The sequence below is a fragment of the Pan troglodytes genome, chromosome 2 (genome assembly GCF_028858775.2).
Source record: "Pan troglodytes isolate AG18354 chromosome 2, NHGRI_mPanTro3-v2.0_pri, whole genome shotgun sequence".
Taxonomy (NCBI): domain Eukaryota; kingdom Metazoa; phylum Chordata; class Mammalia; order Primates; family Hominidae; genus Pan; species Pan troglodytes.
This window is the reverse complement of record NC_086015.1, coordinates 39,739,473-39,763,330: the sequence shown is the minus strand read 5'-3', so window position 1 is coordinate 39,763,330 and position 23,858 is coordinate 39,739,473. Positions and strand designations below refer to the sequence as shown.

Here is a 23,858-nt window from a genome sequence, read left to right as displayed (position 1 = left end):
GGATGCTAGTCTGACATATGCTTCACCTTCTTGTACCTACTACTTTTCCACACAGTCAATCAAATGCTTTGTTATCTTCTCTGGGTAGAGAAAATGTGCTGGTTTAAATTGCCAAGCTTGGACACTCATCCAAAGAGTACAAGATTCACCAGCAAAAATAACTGGGTTGAGAAGCAAATGGGAAACAGATTCCAAGTACCTGCTTGCTGTGCTGCCTGTGGCATCTGCTGACTCCTCTGAGCGTTGTACTGAACAGGGGCCATGGGCCGGTACTGTTGCGTGGTTGAGGTAGGGTACTGACCAGATGGGTAATAATATACAGGCATCTGTGGAAGAAAGGAGGAAGAAAGCAGAGAATGAGAATGTAGATAATGTAAACTTTTAAACTTAAAATATGTTTTCGTCTTATAATTGTGGTAGGTTGTGAAGATGGCCACCGCAAACTTCTCCCATGCCTATGTGTATGTGCATGCTACTTCTCCCGTAAAGAGGCAAAATCCATTTCCCAAACTTAAATCTGAGCTGGTTCTGTGACTTTCTTTTACCAACGCCATGAGGCAGAAATGATGTCTGAGTCTTTCAAGTCTGATCCTAAAGAAGACTTGCAGCTTCCACGTCTGTAGGCGGGGAACCCAGCCAAGAGATAAAGAAGTCCAGACTATTCTGCTGCAGAAAAAGGCCATGTGGGGAACACAGGTACCCCCAATTGACTGGTTACCCTCCAGTTCCAGGCATGTAAGTGTAGCCCTAGTCAAGCCACCCCAGCCATATGGAGCAGAGATGAGCCATCTGTGATAAATCCTGCTCAATTGCTGACCTAGTCGTGATCATACAATGGTTGTTTTAAAACAAGACTTTTGTGTTTTTTAGATGAAACAAGAGAGAGTGAAACAGTTATCATCAACAACGAAAACCTACATTTTAAATATTATATCTAACTTGAATTGCTTTTCTAATGGAAACAGGGGTGAAACATGAAAACTGCTGATCTGTAGCCTAAAAGGAGCAGAGAATGCAATTATGAAATATGGTAGTCTATCAAAGCACATTGCAGAATGATTGGTACACACCACTACTCAAAAAAGTAGTTCAATCTAAAAGGGAAAATATGATAAAAATGTTGTTTATGCTACCTTCTTAACTTTCTTATGAGTGAGAATGAATAAAATTATTCTGATTATTTGATTATGATCCAAATCAAATGTTTCCTGATCTGATAGACTTCTTTGCCTGCCTCAGTTCATTTATATTAAGGTCACTTTCTTACTGATCTTAGTTAATTATTTTCTATCTCTGGGCTTCTGAGTTTTCGCCTATCATATTCTCTAAAATGACAACTGAAGTACCCTAGTAGACTGCCTACAAACATTATATACATAGGACAAAATTAAAGTCAATTATTTGAGAACTGTGATTTTCATGGTTATTTTGTTTTCTGATTTGCTCAGGTCCAATAGGAAACACTTTTCTATTTCAATATTGCTGTTGAAACATATGTAACATATTTTACTGCCTGAGGATAAAGTGGGAACAAAATATAACTTAATCTGTGTGAACCTGTAGCTCTGCAATTTCATGGAATCATGATGAATTATAACTGTGGCTACATAACATATGGATATTCAAGGGCAAGAGGCTGAATGAGTCTAAAGCAATCTTGGGTCAGTATCTGGCAACTAAGTCATTGTATACATTGCTTATAGTGATTCGCTCTTACTACTTCTCTCTTTTTTGTCAGGCAGTTTATAACAATAAAAAACAAATAATTCCGGAGTAATAATAGCATTTAGCTATGCTCTGGCAAATTTTGGTGGTATTAAAGATGACTACCATTATGCATCAGATGCCTCCCAATATTAAAAATAGGAACAACTATCATCTAATTTATTTGTCAGCATTTATATCTACATGTCTTTTAGGAAACAGCGTTTTGTTCCTTTAGAAAAGACTGTCTTGCTTAAATGTAAGCTCATGAATGTGATATCTATTCCTTGATCTCCCTTCTTATGTTCAATATAAAACATAAAATATCCTCAGGGATGAAGGAACTTATACTTAAAAATGTTCTGATGAGGACTAATGGTTACAATAAAAGTACAGCTGCATGGAAAAAAATTTTAAAATCAATTTTTGTTGTTGTTTGTTTTGTTTTTGTTCTTTTCCCCAGACATAACTTCTGTGATACCTTCATAAGCTGTGCTAGAGATTTGGCTACTTGAATCCAGCGCCACTCCAAGGTGGCGCTTTGGTTAGCTCTTAGGAACTATGATCCCCAATTGGATGAAGCAAATGAGATTTTGGTCTAACCTCATCCTCTCTTAGAGAGGATGGAAAGAAAGCCAGGTTAACAGCAATCTTTTAAAAGATCAGTATGAAAGGTTTGAAAGGAGAGAGGTGAAGGGAGAAAGGAGTAAGAATAGCCCCAAAGCACAGAAATGTATATTTTCAGCCAATCATGTTAAAATATGGAGAATCCAAAAAGGAGTGGATTAGAAGAGAAAAGAAAGAAGAAACTATAAAAAATATGCACTTCTCCCATTTCCCTTCTTCAAATCCCTCTTTGTCTCGTCCATGTGCTTTTCACTTCACCTTTCCAGTGGGCATTTAGGAAGCATACATGATGAGTCAGATGAAATCGACCTTTACATTTATTAAATAGATTCATTTTCTGCAGAAATTTAACATATTTCCACATATTTGTGGGCTGAATCTGAACTAAGTTATTTCCATTGTTCCATAATTGGGTAATCAGATTTTAAAATGTTTACTAAATTGAAAGTTACTATGGGTTATAACCTATACCTTTATCTGTGATTCTTCAAAAAGAAGTTCATAAATGTCTAGACTGATTATGAACCATGAACACCTGTTTTATCTCCCTCTCTTTCTATCTTTTTAAAAATCTGTTAAAGAAGGAATGAAAGTATTTCTGTCACAGACACGAGGGGTTATGAATTGCTTTTGTTTCTGCAGTGGATTAATATTGAAATTCCTTCAGTGAAGAAAGACTTTCCTATTAAAATATTTATCTATTTATTTACTCATTTATTTCATTTTCTGAGATAGGGTCTTGCATTGTTTCCTAGGCTGGAGTGTAGAGATATCATCATGGCTCACTGCAGCCTTGACATCCCAGGCTCAAGCGATTCTCCCACCTCAGCCTCCCAAATAGGTAGGACCACAAGAATGTGCCACCACACCCAGCTATTTTTTTTTTTTTAATTCTTTGCAGAGATGAAGTCTCCCTATATTGTGCAGGCTGGTCTCGAACTCCCAGGCTCAAGTAGTCCTTTTGCCTCAGCCCCTCAAAGTGCAGGGGTTAAAGGTCTGAGCCACTAAGCCTGGCTAATTTTTCATTTATTTATTTATTTATTTTAAAGATCTTTAATTAAACATTCTGCTTACATTTTGTTTGACAGCAGAAATTAGTAAGGACACTTAAATGCTTTTTAGGCCGAAAGAGCTAAATTATTTTTCCCAATAATTAAGCTTGAAGTTATTAATTTATTGGTAAAAGTATTAATACTTTAATGAAGCCCTTTCTCCTGTAACTTAAACTTATTTTACACATCTTTTAAGATCCCACTTCTGAAGAGATATTACAGAGAAGGCAACTGAAGATGAACTATTAATTAATCACTCAAAATAAAATGAACAATTTAGTGACAATTATTTCATGGTAGAGGGTTTTGTGTGGCTTGAAAAGAAAATAATTTATTCAAGATGTTAAGGCAGTGAAACAAATGATACGAAGGTGACACTGCACTTTAAACAGCTCATCCAATGCAATACTTCATAATTAGGATGGAATTTTCTTGGGATCGGTGTGCCTTGAAAATGGACCAGAAAATGCCTCTGTGCATTTTATATCTTGACAGTAATCACTTCTAATATTCTGCAAGGGATACCCAAGAGAGCACCAGAGATGTTTGGTGGTGAACAGTAACACATAATCAGTCTTTGAGAAGACAGTAAAAATCAGTGATCTGTGGTGTCTTACATGCTCAAGTCAATTAAATATGATTAATGGCTACCTGTGAGAGATGTGTGAGCTCTGCTTCCCCTTAGGGAGAGAAAAGGACTGTGGATATCAGCTTACCTTCCTCCTTTATATTCATAGAGGAGCTCCTTCCTGGAGCAGCAGATTAGCCCCAGAAAATGCTTGAGAATTGATAAGAAAGGAAAGAATGCATTTTTGGGGCAGCAGCAAGAGAGTATTGAAAGTCTCCTAGGTGCAGACCTTTCCCTTCCCCAAGGCTTTTCCTTCCTGGGCAATCCCCTGAGCTGGATATCACATGGGAGGGAATGCTTTCTTATGGTCTCTGTACCAGCAGCCTGGAAAATGGGATATTCCCCTGTTGTTTTCATGGGCAGTTGGATCAGTTTCATTCAACTCACTTTCTGAGCCCTATAACTTTAAACAACTGATGCATGAAAAAATATACTACTTCCCGTTGGTGAGGAATATTAATATAGACTAGAAAGGGAAGAGGGAGTGAATCTGGTTATTTTCTACATAGAAAGATAAAGGTCAAAATGCATCAGAAATCAGCTGTAGGTCACAGGCATGAGGAAGCACACCTACCTGTGCAGGCGGAGGCTGTTGCACAAATCCCTGTGGTGAGGGAGGGGGCTGGAGGACCTGCTGGGAGATGGGAGGGCCAGAGCCTGAGAATCCTCCTGTAGGAAGCTGCTGGCCTGTAGAGGCGATGACATAGCTGGGCTGCTGGGCCGGCTGTGGCATAAGGGAGGATGGGTAGACAGGACCTGATGGGGGTTCAGGAGTCTCCCCCGAGGACTGCCGGCTCAGGGTCATCTGGCCAAACTGTGTTGCCACATCATCTCTCTGCAAGTCATGGAAATAAATGAGGGAATTCACAGGATCAGCTTGGTAATAAGAGAGGCACTCTGAGGCAGACACAGGACACATTCTTGGAGTTGTGGGAGAGACAGGAAGTACAATTTGGAAAAAATAAAATAAAATAATTCTTCAGCCAGAACATAACAAGAGAACACAACATGACAAATCAGGTTTTAATCATCCCAAGAGAATCAGAGAGGACAAAAATTTTGATCCAAATATTTCTCTTTCAATGGAAACAAATTATTTTTCCACTGAAGGCACAGGCTCCTCAGGGTGGTGTTGCACACAAGGAAGGCTTGGTGTTCTGTCCTGAAGGGTCAGCTTGTCTTCCCAGCAGAAACCACAGAATTTGCCTCTCGAGAACACCCATAAGGCAGAACCAACTATACTCATCACCCCCAGTGCTGTTGCAAAGATGGAGCCAGGACCAGTATCACCAACAGGCTGGGTGGGATTATATTACTATATGAGGGAGTATTTATTCACTGGTCTGATCTGAAATTTAGGAGCAATGCTCATCCTTTAAGCTGTTGCTCAAAATGACCTAGTGTCTTGAGGGAAAAATGAAAGAAAATTGGGAGATTGAAATTGCGGGGACACCTACATCAGGAGCATAGGGTGATAATGGTTCCCATCCCAACACCATCTTTGAGATCTTTCCCGAACCCTCATGCAAAGTTCCTGTATCTCTCCGTTCCTGATTTCTAACTCTGAAGGCATTCAGTTCCTTCTTAGCTGGTATACTCTGAAAAGGGTACCAGACCACAGAAGCAGTCAGCATGGGACAGACAGATGACAGAAAGGAAACCATTGTTTTGCAGAGATGGGCTGTAATGTTCAGAAATTAGACATTCGCACATACTCCCTCATAGTCAGCCCAGGGCACCCACCCAGTGTCAGCCAGTGGCACACAAAAAAGTAGTAAAATCAGAGAATATGCTCTCCTAGGGGAAAAAGTCATATACACATAATACAGTACCATGGGAAAGTGCTGCGTTGGAGACACAGGTAGGAGGTGCTGGGGAGGAAAAGAGACTGCCGGATATTGCACTGACTGGGAGGAAGCCTGCAGCCCCTGGACAGACTGGAGGAAAGAAAAAATTGATCAGCTGACAGAAAATCATGGGGGTTGAAATCTCACAAAATGCACACCACTGTCCTTCATAGGCTCTCTAGGTTCAGTGCACTCCAGAAAGGGGAACTAGCCACCAAAGGAAAGTCAAGGCTCTGAAAGACCAGAGCCAGACACATTTGAGAGAGGCTCATTTGCACTTAGTGATTATTTCTTTAAGAAGTTACTGATGTACGTTTGATATTGTTGGTTAGATCCTCTGGGTCTGAAAATACTGCCCCAAAACAAATAAGTAATATCAAGAATTTAAAATGAGTTTTACTCTAGCAGCCTACCAGAAACACTTCAGGTTTCTATGGATGCATCTGTGTCTTCCCAGCAAAGGAGGGCAGCTCCGCATCTCTCTAAGAGGAGTATGTAGGAACAGCCTGTCCTCCCTGGAATTGACTGATTTCTGTTCTTCCCATTGATGAAGAATTCAGTATTGACTCTTTGCAGACATGAGCATTTGATCTGTGATGGGAATGGGGGAGGAAGATGATGCAAAGACCTAGAGTTCAGTCTCTGAGAGAGGCTCCTCCATACATTTAAAAAAAGGGCATTTAGACCTAAGAAAAAATCATTTATTCTCCCTACTTTCATGCCTTCAACTTGCAAGTTACTGCATGGGGCACTCACCTCTATCTAAACTTAAGGATTCGGATAAAATCCTGTCAATCTGCAAAGAACTCTATGCTGCCAGGTTTTATTTGTGAGGCTTGAGTGTAAAATATACCCTTCTCTCTGATTCTCTGCTGCTCTGAGGACTATGCAGCCTTCATCTCAGGGTACTTCCCTTCCCTGCCTTCCAACCAGCCCCCTACCTGAGTGACCAGAGGGCCTGCCATCTGTGGCTGCGGTGGCTGGACCTGCTGCTGGGGCTGCGGGGAGGGCTGCTGCTGTGGCGGCTGCTGTTGGGACTGCCCCACCATGGCGCTTCGCAGGGGCTGCTGACTGGTGGGTGGGTTGTATATTGCAGGAGTTCCATCGGGATTCACAAAGGGCTGGCCTGCAATGGAATCAGAACTTAGTCCAGGTAAGCTTCTCAATCTCTCCTTTGACATGAAGAACCACTCTGTTAGATACTCAAAAAGTAACCTAAAGTAAAGGGGCAGGGCAGTGGAAATCTAAGACCCCAAAACCTTCACCAATGTGAAGACCTTACTGTTTGTGACCCATCGCTTAAGCTAGGTGACAGTGGGAGCCCATAGCAATTTAAGAAGCAGCAAATAAATCGACCCCCTTCAGGGAGCTTTGCCAAAGCTAAATGTATCTGTGGACGGAGGTACCCAGTAGAGAGGCCTGTGGAGAAGCAATCTTCACAAAGCTAGATGTTTTGCTGCACTGCACCTCACAGCCATTAGTGAGATAACGTACACTGAAGGATAACGGCTGCTTTCCAGTTACACACCTCCAGCTACATTCAGTCACAAGTTATTTACCAATACATTTATTTTGCTGCTACTAAGCCTTGTCACCAATTCAGAATCATTACCAGTTCTTCCAATAAATATACAATGGAACATAACATATCCATTCACTCATTTCTCGAAATAGACATAAGCAAGGATACCCAGGGTTTTAGATTTTAAAAGTAGTACATCACAGAATCATCTTGTAATGGAAAAGCTAATATATATTCTTTTGCCTTATGAAATAATGGCATGGTTTACTATTATTAATACTGCTATTCGTCATAGTATTGCTTTGTCTTTGAGGAGTATTTTATAGTTTACAAAATAGCATCATTTGAGCCTCATCACAATTCCTGTGAGGAAGAAAGGTATCATTTCTCTGTTTTTCAGAAGAGAAAATGAAGCCCCATTCCTGGAAAAATTATTGGAATAAAAAGCTGAAAGGAGAAGAGCAAAGTGCAGTCAAGGAGGGGGTGTGGGCGCATAAAGGAGAGAACAAACCGATTTTCTATGTGGCAAGCACAGTAACAGGCACCTTACATGTATGATCTTAGCTCTCCTAACAACCTGCAGATGTATATTCTCATTTCCACTCTAAAGAAATTAGGACTCATGGGGACCAAGCAACCTATTCAGAAATATAAAAAAACAGTAAGTGAGAGAACTAGAAAATGACCCTGGTCAGTAAGACTTCAAAGTCTATTCACTTTCCATTATGCCAAGTAACTGAACTGAATTATCCAATTTTACATAATGAGTACATGGAACAACTGGGTAACGATGAAAAAAAATGTGTCGTAACTGAAAATTATTAATCAATGAATGAGAAGTCAGATGAGGTGAAGGACATGTTTCAAGGTGAAGTAACACCCAGTATTGGCAGATAAATAATGAGAAGCATCAGAACATGAGGAAATGGATTGGCAAACTGTTCATCGAACTACTTGTGAGTCTTTTCTTCCCTTTTCAGTAAATCCTGTAACCCTATTGGAAAAGGAGCAGTGGGAATATTTGTTCACAAGTTGAAGTCACAGAAATATTCTCTAGGAACCTGAGCAAAATACCTAGAGAGAATGGGGCTCCCAGGATGGGGTTGATATTTCAGTGGAAGGTCCTCCTTATCTTGGCATAAGGGAGATGGTGGAGGCAGCATGCTGAGCTCTGCCCTAGCACATGTTCTAAAGCATCTCAGTCCATACATTGTTCTGATACATAAGGCTTGCATGAGCATTCTTATCCAGGGTAAGAAGCGTGTGATGGCAGAGGAAAGAACAACAGCCTTATTCTTCAACAACATAAATAAAGAACAACCAAGGATCATCACTCATATGAGAAAAATTTGCAACAAAAGGGAGCAAGGGCCAGGCATGGTGGCTCATGCCTATAATCCCAGCACTTTGGGAGGTCAAGGTGGGTAGATTGCTTGAGCTCAGAAGTTCAAGACCAGCCTGGGCAACCGGGCGAAACTCTGTCTCTAAAAAAAATACAAACAATTAGCTGGACATGGTGGTGCACACCTGTGGTTCCACAGGAGGCTGAGGTGGGAGGATCACTGGATCCCAGGAGGGAGGTTGTTGTGAGCCAAGATTGTGCCACTGCACTCCAGCCTGGGTGACAGAGTGAGACCCTGTCTTAAAAAGAAAAATAAAAAAGGAAGACAGACAGGTAAATAATTTAAAAACTGACCCAGAGAAAATGAGACATTCTAGTGAAAAAAAGTACATACGATATTCATACAAGAACAGACTGTTATAACATGGGAACTAAGCTAATTAGCTAAATGAATATTCTAAATAAAGGAAATCAGTACCTCTGGGAGAGCCTGAGGAAACTGATAGGAAGACTAGATATATTCTAGGTCTCATTCTGAGTGAAGTTCCACTGATTTTCATATACGCAAAAATTTATTAAGGTCTGGACTTCAGATGTGTGCAGGTCATGCACTTCCCCTATATATTGTATAGCTCAATAAATTAAGAAAGTAAAATGGAGCAAGTTGGGGAGGAAAATGCTGAGATTGTAGTAAGGCCAAACAACATGCTCACTCGTAGAGAGCAAAAGCCTTAACTTCAGCTCACTTACGAATGGCAACCAGAGGTTATTCTTTCCCATTATTACCACAAATTTTGAGTGCAAATATATTTGTGTGTTAGTAACAAGAAACTTTAAATGTTGCATATTCAGAAACATATCTAAATTCTGATCCGTTTCATAACCAACAATAATGTGCTGTGATGGGGAAGCAAATGTGCCAGAATTATATTTGCAAAACAGTGACAAAATCAACTGTTTGGTCTTGCTCTCTCTTTTTTTTATGTTCTTCATTTTCCAGGCACTTGTTTTCCTATCACGTAGATGCATTTTATTGTTTTAAATGAATATTCTTTTTGAAAAATAACTTTCTTCTAGCTTCAAAACTGCAACCCATTTTTCCTCCCAAATCAGCAATTTGGAAAATGATTTTTAAAAGCTCAATATTAAAAAATGTGTAAGTCCATTTAGTGTTCTAATCTTTAATTTTCTTGTGTTTCATTTGTTCTATATTTTAAAAAGACAAGATAAAAATTGTAAGTACTTAACTTTTGTTAAAAATTCAGAGAGACAGGCATACGACTCCATCTGGAATTATTTCAAAATAAGTCTCATGCTGTGCACACACACAGCCACACACACATACGCACATACACATGTACATGCACAATGGAAAGGAAAAAGAAAGGATTTTTACTATATTTCTGTATGGCTTTTGATTTACCCCAATGAAAACTAAGGAAGTATGAAAAACTGATCATAACTAGAATTTTAAAACATAATCCCAAAATATTCATGTGTCTTTTGATAAATTCTAGGTCCTCTATTTGAAATATGATTAATATGCTGTGGGCTAGAAGAAGGAGATGTTTCTAAATAATTGCACAGAAAAAGCACTAAGGATTCGCTTAAGTAGAGAGAGATGGCAGGTTCTTCTGGAAAGAGAAGGGAGTACAAAAAATTGATTTTTATGCTCACCAAGGAGAGATGGAAAGAACTGAGAAACATAAAAGAATATGGATGCTAGAGAACAGAACAAAAGCAATTTCCTAAGAGACCCGGGATAGGTGACGATTGGTTTTCAATTCAGGCAATGACAGCCTCTCTATATTCCATGATTTCTACCAATCCAGATGCAATTACACTGAATACAAGCAATTAGTTTGAATGACAGCTGCCGAAGACTAAAGAGGAAAAAAGGACTGGCTGGCCCTCGGCCTAGTTAGCCTAGAGGAGGTTTTCATGTCAGAAACTGCACAAGCACGCTCAGCAGGCCTTGGCATGGGTGCTGGCATAGGTGAAGAGAGTGCAATGACAGAAATAAGCCGGGGAACTTTGAATGCAGAGCAGGCGCAGAGAAAAGGATTAAATGCAGAATGCTCATTTCTCTCCAATATATGACATTAGGTGAAAAACTGCTTTACTATCCACACCAACATGCATAATGGGTAGTAGATATTATTTCAATAATAATGTAATTATTGAGCACCTGCACAGTGCCTAAGACCTTGCCATCAATTTCAGGAAAGGAAAAAAAAAAAAAGCAAATAAAAAATAAGCACGGACCCTCCTCACAAAGAAATGAACTAAAGGGCAATTCACACAAGAAGTGAAGTAATCATATGCTCTTGGTTTTGAACACCAAAGCATTTCTGAATTTACCCTTCTGTCAAGAAAGGTAATTATTTAAAGAGAGAGAGAAGGGGTGAGAGAAAGAGATTTTCTTTTCCTAGTCTTTAGAAGATGATAGTTAAATTATAAGGGAGCTACTGATTATGGATAGACAAGGATTAACTTAGACCTTGCAAAGATACATTTATAGACAGAACACAAAATTCATGATTCATTTAATAAAAAAAGTGTAAGCAATTTGGATTAATAGATGCTAGAAGTCCTGATAAAAATAAAAATATAGAATTATGGAAGTCCATCAGAAGCATTTGAAAGAGAACAGCTCTAAAAGGCTCCTCAAAGTGAAGTCACTGCAAATGGCATGACTTTATATAACACAGTCTTGAACTTGCACCAGATGATGGCCAAGAAAAATATCAAAATAACATATATGAACATTAACAAGTTTTTGAGGGATGCCAATGCCTGTTGGCATTTCTGGATTGCACTGAGTTGAAGTAAAATAGCCCAACAAAGCTGAGCTTTCTGCTAAAAATTTCCAAAAGGAGGCTAGGTCCAAGACAACCAGAGGAAGATCAAACCCAAGATTCCAGGCTTGCCTTGGAAGAATGAAAATGTTATACAGGGACAACTTTGAAAAACAGCCTCTGTGACACCTCACTCATCCAGATGCCTGAAAAGCAAAGAAAGAACAGGCAAGAGGTCCTAAGTTAGAAATGGACCTGTTGAAAGCTGAGTCTGAGGCCAGACAAAATTAAAAGTTATGGTTATATTGGGGAAACTGCGAGGGTATATGTGAGTGGGTTGATTTCAGTGTGCCAAATATTTAGTACTTAGTAAGAGCCAAGTCAATTGTGCTGACAAAGGAAGTTTCATTTTTTTTCATTTAGTAGGCACATGATTGGCAGATACCTTAGTATTTTTAAATCATTACTTGTCTTATTCTTGCTTAAAACAGATGTTTTATCAATTATAATTTTGCACATGAACCACATTCCAAATATATGACATTAGCTGAAAAACTGCTCCATTATCCATCCCACATATATAATGGGTAGTAGATATTCCTTCAATAATGATGTAATTATTGAGCACCAGTACAGTGCCTAAGACTTTTTTATCCATTCTGGAGAAGCAACAAATAAAATAAAATAACTAAGTATGGCTCCTTTGCACAACAGCTTCTAAGTATGGTTGTAACAAGGAAATGAGCCCAAGGGCAGTTCAAATGAGAAGCAAAATAGTCATACAATCTTGGTTCCTAACACCCAAGTATTTCTGTTGTGTACTTGGCAGAAAGATACTTTAAAAAGGGTGAGAGGTGTAGTTTCTAGATTCACAGCGATGACAGAAAAAGATGAGTTCCAGCCCAGAGGAGGCAAACCTTTAGCTTCAACAGTAAAAGTCATATAAGAAATTTGATAGGTAGATACATGTACATCACACACATACATATACTAAAGATAGACCTATATATATACATAACATGCATTATATATAATGCATATATGTACATACACATACATGTGCATATTTTCAATTTACAAAATAAATATGTTCTAGAAAAGAGGAAACATAATCCACCTTGCATCTCATTGTATAGTATACAATATATGCATACATTTCCTTTTGGTTTAGGATATTTTAAATTTAGCATTTGTCAGATCAGAAAAATATGTATGGAGAAGCTGTTCAACAGTGTTATTAAATCCTTTTCCTTAGCTGGGATCCTTTTACAAAAGAGATATTTTGATAACAGCTCTAAATGACTCGGTCCAATGAATAAGAATTGGGACTTGGCATCAAACAACATTCTGTTTCTTTTTTCTATAAACAAGATTATAGATGATAATATACACATACACATGCACAACTATGCTATCATTACAAATAATATTCCTGCATTGTACCCTAAAAATACTCTGTTGAGCTTTTTCAAAACACTCTGTAATTTTGCTTAAAACAAACCACTCAAAACAAGTGGTTAAAATGTTCTCTTTTCTGCAAGCCCTCTATCTCAATTAAAAGTGAAAGAATTTAAGCCAACAAAGTCAGACAGTACTTTGATTAGTGCCCAAAGTAAAGAATATGATCCTGGTGTTCTTTTGATTTTCTTTATAGTGCTTACAATAATCCAGATAAAATAAAAGCAATCTAAAAATCCTCCTTAGAAATATCTAATCTGAAGCTTTCAAACGGTTTTCAATAAAATGATTATGCCTTTCTTCCCTCAAGCTTATGGCATTTTCAATATGTCTCAATCAAACACCATGACTTGGGAATGTGCCATATGTTTTATGAAAATGTGGCAATTATTCAAGTAACTATTTTACTACAGTTCTCATGTTTCTCTGAATTTCCTAATTACTAGTAGCATTACATTTGTGAGAAGATTGAGTCAGATAATTTTTATGAGATACTTATCCAGTTTTGCATTTTTGAGTTTAGCTAATTGAAGAAATAGTCTGGAATGATCTAAACCAAACTTCAGATCTCTTTCAAGACAACTCCATTTATTGCCAGTCCCTAATAAAGACATCTTAAGAAGTGACTAGTCAATGTCAAGCTTTCTAAGCCGGGGATTCTCAACCATGGTACCACCAACATTTTGTTCCGGATAATCTTCTGCTGTGGAAGTCTGTCCTAGGCCTTGGGGGATGTTTAGCAGCATTTCTGTACTCTACCTACTGGGTGCCAATAGCAGCCCTCTTCTCCCCAGGTCATAATAATCAAAATGTCTCCAGATATTGCCGAATGGCCTTGGGGGCAGAGACAAAAATGCCCCGGGTTGAGAAGTTTCCTCTGCAAATAGGCAGATGTTCCTGAGTTCATTGGCTGACGTCAGAATCTCAGTGCCCTCAGTCTTTTGAAATCAATGTGGAAGTCAACTGACCCAATAGAAAAATGCAAAATTAAAGAACCAATGGCCATTCATCACAGAAGAAACCGTAATCATAAAATGAACAATTTTCTAAACCCCACCAAAATCAGTCTAAGCCTGACATTTCTAAAATACACAATAATTTTTTCTCTGTATTCTCTTTGCCACTGCTGTTTCTTATTCCTTTCATAGGAGCTGGCTGAAATTCTAAGGTTAAAAAGCAACTTCTAGAGTTAATGGTCACTGTATGTCTCAACTGATACTTCAATTCCAGAAAGATCCTTGGATGCAAAAACACTTTTGACATAATACAAGCTAACTGGGGATTTAGATTGACAAACACAAAGTTTTAATTAGTATATCCCAACTCATCACACCATTTTCTCGCGTCTTAGCTCTTAAGCATGCATGACAGACACCACAGTAAAAGAAAAAAGACAGAAAAGTAGATGCTTCTGGAAATATCTATATCTATACATCAATATAGATATTGATATGAAGATATAAATATAGAGTTATAGATACTGCTGTAAATCTGCTCTTTCTAAACAAAAATGCTTCATAACAGTTCATGCAACTAGCTTTCCTGTTCAGGAATTTTCAGAATACTTGCTAGCAAATTCATAAGATCAAACATAAGAACAAACATCTGAAAGCCTTGTGTCCCTGATAAAGCAGGTAGTAACTCACCTGTGTGTGGATTAAGAAGGATGCTTCCAGGCGGGATGCCTGTTGCAGCTTCAAGTGGAAGGAGGATGTAGCTGGTGCTGCTGGGAGCAACCTGGCCCCCTATTCCATTCTCTGGATAAGGCACACAGCCTGGAGAGCCAGCTGCCACACCTGAGACTAGGGGTGTGCTCTGGAGAGGTGGATGGGTGCGGGACAGCGATCCTGAGGAGCCTGCACTGCTGGAAGACTCCGAACCTGGCATAGGGATACGATCAACAAATCATTCAACACACAGAGATGAGAGAAAGCACCAATTTGAGTCTAATTGCTCACTTTTCTGCTACACATCATTAAAGAATTTGAGACACATGCTGTAGGATGAGATTAACTAATGCCCCTCTCATATTTTGGCCTCATATTTTATTGAAATATTTGCTACTTATTTTTCAAGTGTGTCAATTTTCTGGGAAAAGAGGAATTAAGAATGAGAACTTTCTCTCAGCCTTTTCACAAACTACTAGGGTGATAAACTGGTAAAGGGTACCCTAAAGCTCTGAACTCAGTACCTGAAAACTCCCTCCTATATCCCCAAGTAGTTAGTACCATGGAAATGTCTTACTAAGCTGAAAAATATGAATAAAATGACAGGGATTGTGGTTAAAGAGACTGCAGCTTAAGGAAGAGCCCTATGATGTGAAGTTCATGTGCATGGTTCTGAAGTACTGCTTCTCTGACACCTATACAGCTGAAGTCTGAAGGGGCCTAGTCATAAATAATCTTTTACCTTCATGTGTGAGTAGAAGACCTGGGATCATAGTGTATACGAGCAAACGCATTTCAAAATCAAATAGGATCCCTTTTTTTTTTTTGAGACGGAGTCTCGCTCTGTCGCCCAGGCTGGAGTGCAGTGGCGCGATGTCGGCTCACTGCAAGCTCCGCCTCCCGGGTTCACGCCATTCTCCTGCCTCAGCCTCCCGAGTAGCTGGGACTACAGGCGCCCGCTACCACGCCCGGCTAATTTTTTGTATTTTTAGTAGAGACGGGGTTTCACCGTGTTAGCCAGGATGGTCTCGATCTCCTGACCTCGTGATCCGCCCGCCTCGGCCTCCCAAAGTGCTGGGATTACAGGCGTGAGCCACCGCGCCCGGCCCAAATAGGATCCCTTTTAAGGAGTGGCATGGTTTAGCAGAATGTGATTGAGTGTCAGGGAGACAAAGATGAATCAGGACACTGACTTTTTCTAACCATCTGACCAGAGGCAACTTTAAACCATTGAATGTTATTATTTTTGTGTGTAAAGTTGAAACTTTAGATATTAAGGATTAAAAAAAAAAAAAAAGGATGGGCTGGGCACAGTGGTTCACGCCTGTAATCCCAGCACTTTGGGAGGCCAAGGCAGGTGGATCACAAGGTCAGGAGATTGAGACCAGCCTGGCCAACATGGTGAAACCCCATCTCTACTAAAAATACAAAAAATTAGCCAGGCGTGGTGGCACGTGCCTGTAGTCCCAGCTACTCAGGAGGCTGACGCAGGAGAATCACTTGAACCTGGGAGGTGGAGGTTGCAGTGAGCCGAGATTGCACCACTGCACTCCAGCCTGGGCGACAGAGTCAGACTCCGTCAAAAAAAAAAAAAAAAAAAAAAGGCAAGGAATCAAATAGATGGTGGGCATTATTATTATTATTATTATTAATGTAATATATTTAAGTGTTTATGGTACTGCACTGAATTTTACATATTTGAAGAAGTCTTATCGATATAGCTAAAAGGTGGACCAAAGAGGGCTTGGCCTTATAATGACTGAGTATCCTTTAAATGACACAGAATAGTAAAATAATCGTGATGTTTATGGATTCTGAATTTTTCAAACACACAGGTAACAGGAACAGTGTGCAGAAGCCCCTAAGGTGAATCTAACAATCTCTTCTGTCCCACCATTTATAGATAAAAATAGAAACATATCCCAATATATCCATTGGGCACTCACTGGCATTTCACTACAGCAAGAGACAAGCAACCCCAGTACCCTTAACCACAGCTCTTCTGGGTACTAGGTATTAACCAGAGCAGCCAAGAGAAAACACACTAAGTAAAATTTATATTACTGCAAATTCAAACTAATAGATTGCTTGTGTAATATCACAGGTTGCAAGAATGTAGTACACGAGGTTGATTAAATCATCAGCCTACACTATTGATTATGTTATTAAAAATGCATTCTTATGTATTATTAAAGTCAAAATATATAATCCATCACTAACACTCTTTTCAAGATTCTACAATATGCCCTTAAACTGGAGTTCTTTTAAAATAAGTGATAGGAACATAACATGTAAGTGCGGAGAAGAGGGGCAATTGGAGAGCATGATAATCTTTAGAAGAATGATAATATTTATTGACAACTTAGTATGCGTAAGCACTTGAATAAACACTTAAATGATGACTAATACTGCCTCTACAGATAGGAAAACTGAAGTAAAAGGAAGTTAGGTAATTCAGGTCAGCTAGATATAGCTAGATAATGGCAGAGCTGGAATTTGGTCTATGCAGACTGATCTATAGCTCAAGCTTTAATCACGACCCCGCATTGCCACTTGAAATTGTACATATGCATATACCATGGCCTGTCACAAGTGTTCTCAGTTGGGCATCTTCTCTTGCTTTCCCCATGACTTGATTATTAATAGTGATAGTTTTATGTCAATTCAGGATGCTCCATCTAAGTGGTTTAGAATGCTGATGGGGCTATGAATAAGGCATGGGGAGAAAAAATAAAAAATGTAAAAAGAATATTGAAAATGCTAATAATAGTTTTGAGACTATATCACTGAAATTATGACTCTGTGGTCATATTCCCAATGCAGACTGTAGTGTGTGTTTATGGACCTGCTGTGTATAATTTGATGCTACGTTACACATTTGACACTAGAGTCAACAGCAACAACGTAAACAATTCAACAACAAAACCTCCTGTACCAAGGTATTTAATGTTATGCAAACATGATTCAGCTCATCTCCAGACTGAGGGGCTAGGCACTGAAAAAGAGTTGGGGCCAAGGGAGCACGTCCTAACTCAGATTTGAGCTATAAGCCAGTGATGGCATGAGTGTGTGTGTTAGGAGGTATGGGTTGATGCAGACAGACTGAAGTGTCACAATCCAATCCAAAGAGTAATTTAATTTTGGTTTTAGAAGGATGGCCATTAATCACTGATTTACAACATTATACCCTTCCCTTACCTGAGGGGAAAAAAAGCAGCATCAATAGGAGAACTGAGAAGACAATGTAAATGATTTGATTCCACAGGTTAAAGGAAGGAAGGAAACCTAAATTTGGCTTAAATTCTCTGCACATGCAAAGATGAAAATAAAGTCAAACCTCTTCAAAAGGATGGCTCAGCAATCAACATATGGCCAGGATTTACTAACTGGCCCTTCTGATTGGCTTTGACCAGCATGTAAACATCAATCACCAAGGCCAGGGAGAGCCATATTCCACACACAGCCGGTGTTGCTAAAGTTTGTGATTAAACACAAATGCTAGTAAAAGGCAAGGGACTGGAAGTGTTCAAAGATTTTTTAAAAAATGAAATTGATATTTGAGAACTTTTAAGATTTAGAATGGCTGAGAGTTAAAAGTATTTCTGATTCCCTTTCTTCAGAGGTTTAATGATAACCATGACAAATATTTATACAGTATGCATATGTGACAATCACTGTGCTAGTTTCTCTATAAGAATTGTCTAATCTAACTTTTACAGCAGCCTCATTTTGAAGAAGAGAACTGATCTTCAGATATGTTAAATTTCCCAAAGCTCAGTTTGTGGCAGAATCCAAGCTCAAACCCAGGCAACTTGACTCTACAGATGGCTCTCTAAGCCTGTAGGTCATGTTCATCTTCTTATCATTTAAGCAAGGCACAGACGGGGGCCAGGGCCCTGACCAAGCCTGTGCCAAGTTCTAGGAGATACTAGATTAAAATTCCATGCTACTCACAGTGGAAAGCTCAGAAACTGAAGCTGAACCCTAGGGGGTAGCCACAGGGAGGAGAAAAAAGAAGACATCCAAGTGGCTAGGTGAGGGACTCAGGTGAACCCTCAAGAGAAAAACAGAAAAAAGAAAATGGGAAACATGACAAAAGATAGAAAAAGAGATCACAAGTCAAAACAAAATGAAAAGCCAGGAAAGGACAGGGCAGAAGGGGAAGGACATAGGCAGATTCCCTTGGAGCAGAGGGAACATTCCCAGGGAGGAAGGATACTTCCCAAGGAGGAAGGATACTGGGTTTTAATTCTAGTTCTGCCACTTACTAGCTGTGTTTTCTTCAGGAAGTGACTACTTTAGACCTCAACATACCCTTTTGTAAAATATAAGGTACCAGACTAAATGGTGAGCAATGGTAAGGAAGATGACCTTAATGTTCCCCTCAGCTTGACCAAACTTTTCACTGGTTTCTTCCAGACTGGAGGCTCCTCACCTCCCTATACTTAGAACATTTATGCTCCTTTGAGATGTAAATCTCCTAGCCTCTTGCCACTTTTACAATCCAGGAAGCTCTTTCTTAGGTACCTGGGAGCCATCCCTTTGAAATCTAATCATCATGAAAAATAGAGCCCCTATCTCTCAATTTCTGTGGGAGGATAGGAGCCTAACTTCCACAGCACCAATTAGCAAGCACATGGAGCCTAATCACATCACCCAATTTCCTCTATAATGTCCTCCAAAATTTTGCCACTAGCTCACCCCAGTGCTTGAAGAGTCTCCTGCTTTTCGATTCAGTGGAGCTCAGTTCTCTCTCTAAAAAGAGAGATCATAGTCTTGATCCCTGTTGCAATAATAATGAATACATTCTCTTTTGCCTGCACCATCTGGTGCAATTTTTCTTTTACAAGGACCACAAATCATAAAGGTTTTATTTCTGAATTATATAATTCAAGAAAATATTTCCAGATTCAGGGGGTCAGTGTTCAGTAGAATAACCTAAAGCTTCCAAAATTACAAGAAGGAAGAGAGTATCCACGATGTGTTAGTGCAGTAATGAAGATAAAGACAAAGAAGAGGAAGTGGTAGAAACACGGGGTGTCTTGCATTGGATCAAAAAACACTCCAGGATGTAGGCAAGGAATGTGACAATAGCAGGAATAATAGCCTTGCATCCAGAAACCATCAAGCCAGACCACCTAAAATTAGTAAAACAAAACAAAAGTACATTTTATTTCTCCAGAGCAGTTGTTTTTGAAGTGTGGTTCCCAGGCAAGGAGCATTGGCATCAACTGGGAACTTGTCAGAAATGCAAATTCTCAGGCCCCATCCCAGACCTATGGGCTCAGAAACTCTGGGGGTGGGTGTTGCAATCTGGGATTTAACCAATCCTTTGGGTGATTCTGATGGAGCTAAAGTTCAGAAACCCTGCTTTGAAGATCAAGATGGGGGAACAATAGTGACAGTATAGCTAGGCCAATGTGGTAAGAAACAGATGTCATACTCTTATTTCTCAACCACATTGCTATTAACAAGAAACAGCTGAGGTTGCCGCACAGGTGTCATTCAAGTGCTTTCGGTAAGGAGGATACAATCGCATCATCTGCCTCCAGAAATGTGTGTTGGGCATCTGGTAGGCAGCCCAGGCCTCAAGAGAATGTGCTTGTACATTCATACTTCAGTAATATGCTTCCTTCCAAAACGTAGGAAAATGTGTTTCCAATGTGGAAAAAGTCTCATTATTATCTATTTAAAGCTAGAATCTATGTAATTAGAGGAGGAGAAGAGTAACTTAAATGTCACAACTCCAGACTTGGTTTCTGAAAGGTCATAAAAAAGTTTGCAATTCCACTGTGAACAATTAGGTAAAAAACTGAAAACTTGTGCTGTTCTGAAGCTCCATGACAGCCAGACTGACAGCTTTGCTTCATAAATCCATCTTGGGAAACTGTAAGTTTGTTTTGACATCCTACCTTGATCTTCTTTAAGTTTTTATTCCCTTCCCATGCCTGCACTTTGACAAGCTTTCAAATGGAGACACTTAGATTAAAAGAAAAAAAATTCTGAAGCACTTACAATCTCTAATCATTCTTCAAAGAACATGGCATTTTAACATTTTTGAAGTGTTTTAAATGTTTCCAAAGAGCTTTGCTTTGGAAGTGATTGGGGGTTGGTGCATGAAGAATGACTATTAATTTAAAAATCTTAAGAGCTCTTTTGGTGTGCTGGAATTTTTAAGTGCACCATTTAAAGTACTTGGTTTTCACATTTTAAGGAGATTTAAAACTATTAAACCTATCTTAGTTTACAAGAGCTCAAGTGTACTACAGTGGATTTTCTTTACTTCAGTTGCTACAATAGTGGAATATGAGAGCAATTAATTAGAGTAAGAAATCAAGAACTCACCAATTAGTGAATAAAAATTGCAGAAAGGCAGTGTGAACCCATCTGAATCTTTCCAAGAATCAGGGTGTGTGTATTATGTAGTGACTGTAACTAAATGCTATTAATTTTCTCCCAATATAGGAAAACATGAGATAATTTTTAGGAGGAATTTGTCAACAACCTAATTATGTTAAACCATTAGCAAATGAACCCAGATTTTGCATGGAGGTGGGGAACCCCTTGGCCCTAACATCAGTGTAAAGGGTGATTGGGAAAATATCCACAGTCCAGGGCAGCCCATGTCTAAACTCTAACTGGGGTTCTCCATTCTTCATCCCACTCCTGCCTTGGCCTCCCACTCACCTGTCACTTCAGGAGCCTGAATTCTCCACCCATACAATCTGACACCCAGAGCATACAACAGAATCACAACTCCCAACCACCTCCCCACCCAAACCAAGAGAGTGTCAGGGAATTTGATTTTCTAAGGCAGAACCAAAACAAAGCAAAAATAATTACATACTAAAATCACAAACTTCAGTTCATGGAGTGCTACTGAATGGTCATTTGTCACCTTCCTGAGATTTTAGGAGGTATTTTAATTGTGAACATTTGAAAATAATCAAAAACAATAGTGAATAATCTTTGGGAGACAGAAGAGCTAGAAATGGCCGACCATGAGGGCATTTTGCAGACTCATGTGAGCATCGTGGTGTATGCTTCCATCAGTTTAAAGTTGTTTCAAGTTAATGGCTCTCCTAGATCTCTCATTATCACTCACCTTCCAAAGACTGTTCATGCCAACTTGAACTACCTACCTCAGAATATCGTTATTTGCTTCACTTGGAAAAAAACATACAAGCACCTGGTAACTTGGAAACTCTAAACCTCTCTGACACTCACCTGTCTTATCTGCAAAGCAGGGGAGCAAACATTAAATGGCAGTAATAAAAATGAATAAGAACTAGAGTTTATTGGGGGTTTATAACTTGACAGACATTATTCAAGTTGCTTTGTGTATACTGACTCTTTTAGTCTTCATAATATTTCTACAATATAGGTACTATTATTATTTCTATTTATCAGATGAAGAAAACAGAGGCACAGAATGGTTAAAAACCAGGTCCAGGATCGTACTAACAGCATTCCAATGCAAGAACGAAAGCTATTAATATTATAATTATCCTACGGCGTGTTTTTAAGGAATAATTCATATTACTAAATTTAAAAGGAACAGCAAACTTTTGCTAGGTAGTTACTGTAATGCAGGTGCCATGGTAATCATTTTTATATAAATAATGCAATTTAAACTTCCGTTTACTGAGTAAACTTAAATGAGTAAACTTAAATAAGTTAACTTAAGTACTTAAATTAAATACATAAACACTAAGTCTACTGAGGTGTGTTTGAATAACATTATATAACCTACATTTTATAGATAAGAAAACTGAAACTTGGAGAGGTTAGTAACTTGACCTAGGCACATAACTGGAAAGAGGCAGTAACCTATTTAAATTGTACCTTCTGATTTCCAGCTATCCCTGTGATTAATATCATCATTATCAGTCAACTGAAAGTCAGAGGGAATGGTGACCATATGGCTTGGGTAGAATCCAAAAAATACCACAGGACATAAACACATTCAGTACTAACTACCTGCTTTGGACAGCTTCCCGGTACTCCTAGTACTGGAAGTGCTGTCACCCCTGGTCAGCACCGTGATGCCCCCAAAACTCGCCGTCTTGGTCATGGCGGGCTTTAGATTGCGGTTGGAACTGTCGGAGTCTGTGCTGCTCCAGGCCCTTTGGTGGTCAGACCACTTGAGTTCATTTTCTGAGCTGCTCTGTCGACTCCCAGATGTTCTCCCTGAGCCATCTCTGTTGCCCCTGGAGTACGACCACCAGAAAGATGCACAGGGACAGGATTACCTAACATGCATGGTGTCGGTAGGCACAGAGCAAGGCTTTTCTTGGCAGGTGATCCACACAAGACCCTTCCTGCCAACCCTTTTCATTAAACCAGTTGCCTCCCAGTGTTACAAATACTTTGATGATGTATAGACAGATGACACATCACATATAACACATAGGTTACAAACAGAAAAACCAAACCTAGAAATGTTACATGATCCCTCTGTCGGTGAAGGAGAAACAACTAGAAAGACATGTCATAAAATGTAATTGTTAATTTCTCTTGCAAATAGAATAGGGGGATAACTTCTCCTGACTCAAATCAATAATTAATTAATGTTCAGAAGTAATTGTGATCTTAAATGATTCTAAAAGTAACTCCCACCAAAGAAGACTTTTTCTCTCTCTTTAGCACAAAATAATTGTCAATGGAAAAATGCACATAGATCCAGAGAAGCTGTTAATTCATGTTCCAGCTTTATGAGATACACATCTGAAATCACCAAGGCTTTGACAGATAGGATAGAAATCACAGAAATTACTCTATTAACCTGTGGTAAGAATTTTGCCCACTGAGTTTAACCTTCATGGTCAGAGGAAAGAACCCTTTAATTATTTTCACGTAGAAAAACTTTTGAAAATAACAACAGTGTAAACACTATACTCTGACACAAAACTTTCCAAGGGGAACAATGGAAATAACAAAAAAAGCTCCTCAGGTGAAAGAACACATTTGTTCAAGCTTCAAATAGAAAAAAGAGTAAATGTATTGGAAGAGATCCAATAGCCAGAAGTGAAGTTTGAAGACTCTAGAGTATCTCTAAGAAATATGCAAAATTGCATGTGTTTTATAGAGAAATTTGACGAAATTTGCATTTTCATTGGTTTCCAATCTGTCTAAAGCATAACTTTGTTAATAAATTCAAAGCTTTTTCTGAAGATAAAAATAATGCATCAGTAAAATACCTTAAGGTTTTAA

At 39.0% G+C, this 23,858-nt stretch overlaps 1 protein-coding gene across 47 annotated transcripts in view; it reads right to left on the bottom strand.

Annotated features, from left to right (window-relative positions):
- The window catches only part of ARPP21 (cAMP regulated phosphoprotein 21), a 155,716-nt gene that overhangs the window by 50,093 nt on the left and 81,765 nt on the right, over window positions 1-23,858 (bottom strand). For 23 of the 47 annotated variants that reach the window (XM_054680499.1, XM_054680525.1, XM_054680497.2 and 20 more), the window contains 6 exons: window positions 22,626-22,855; window positions 14,625-14,858; window positions 6,800-6,984; window positions 5,844-5,948; window positions 4,586-4,846; window positions 200-326 (listed from right to left, as the gene is read on the bottom strand). In XM_054680499.1, coding sequence (XP_054536474.1) covers window positions 200-326; window positions 4,586-4,846; window positions 5,844-5,948; window positions 6,800-6,984; window positions 14,625-14,858; window positions 22,626-22,855 — 1,142 coding nt within the window. Of the gene's footprint in view, window positions 1-199; window positions 327-4,585; window positions 4,847-5,843; window positions 5,949-6,799; window positions 6,985-14,624; window positions 14,859-22,622; window positions 22,856-23,858 lie in introns of those variants that run through there. The other 24 variants (XM_009445126.4, XM_009445121.5, XM_054680500.2 and 21 more) reach the window with 5 other exon arrangements.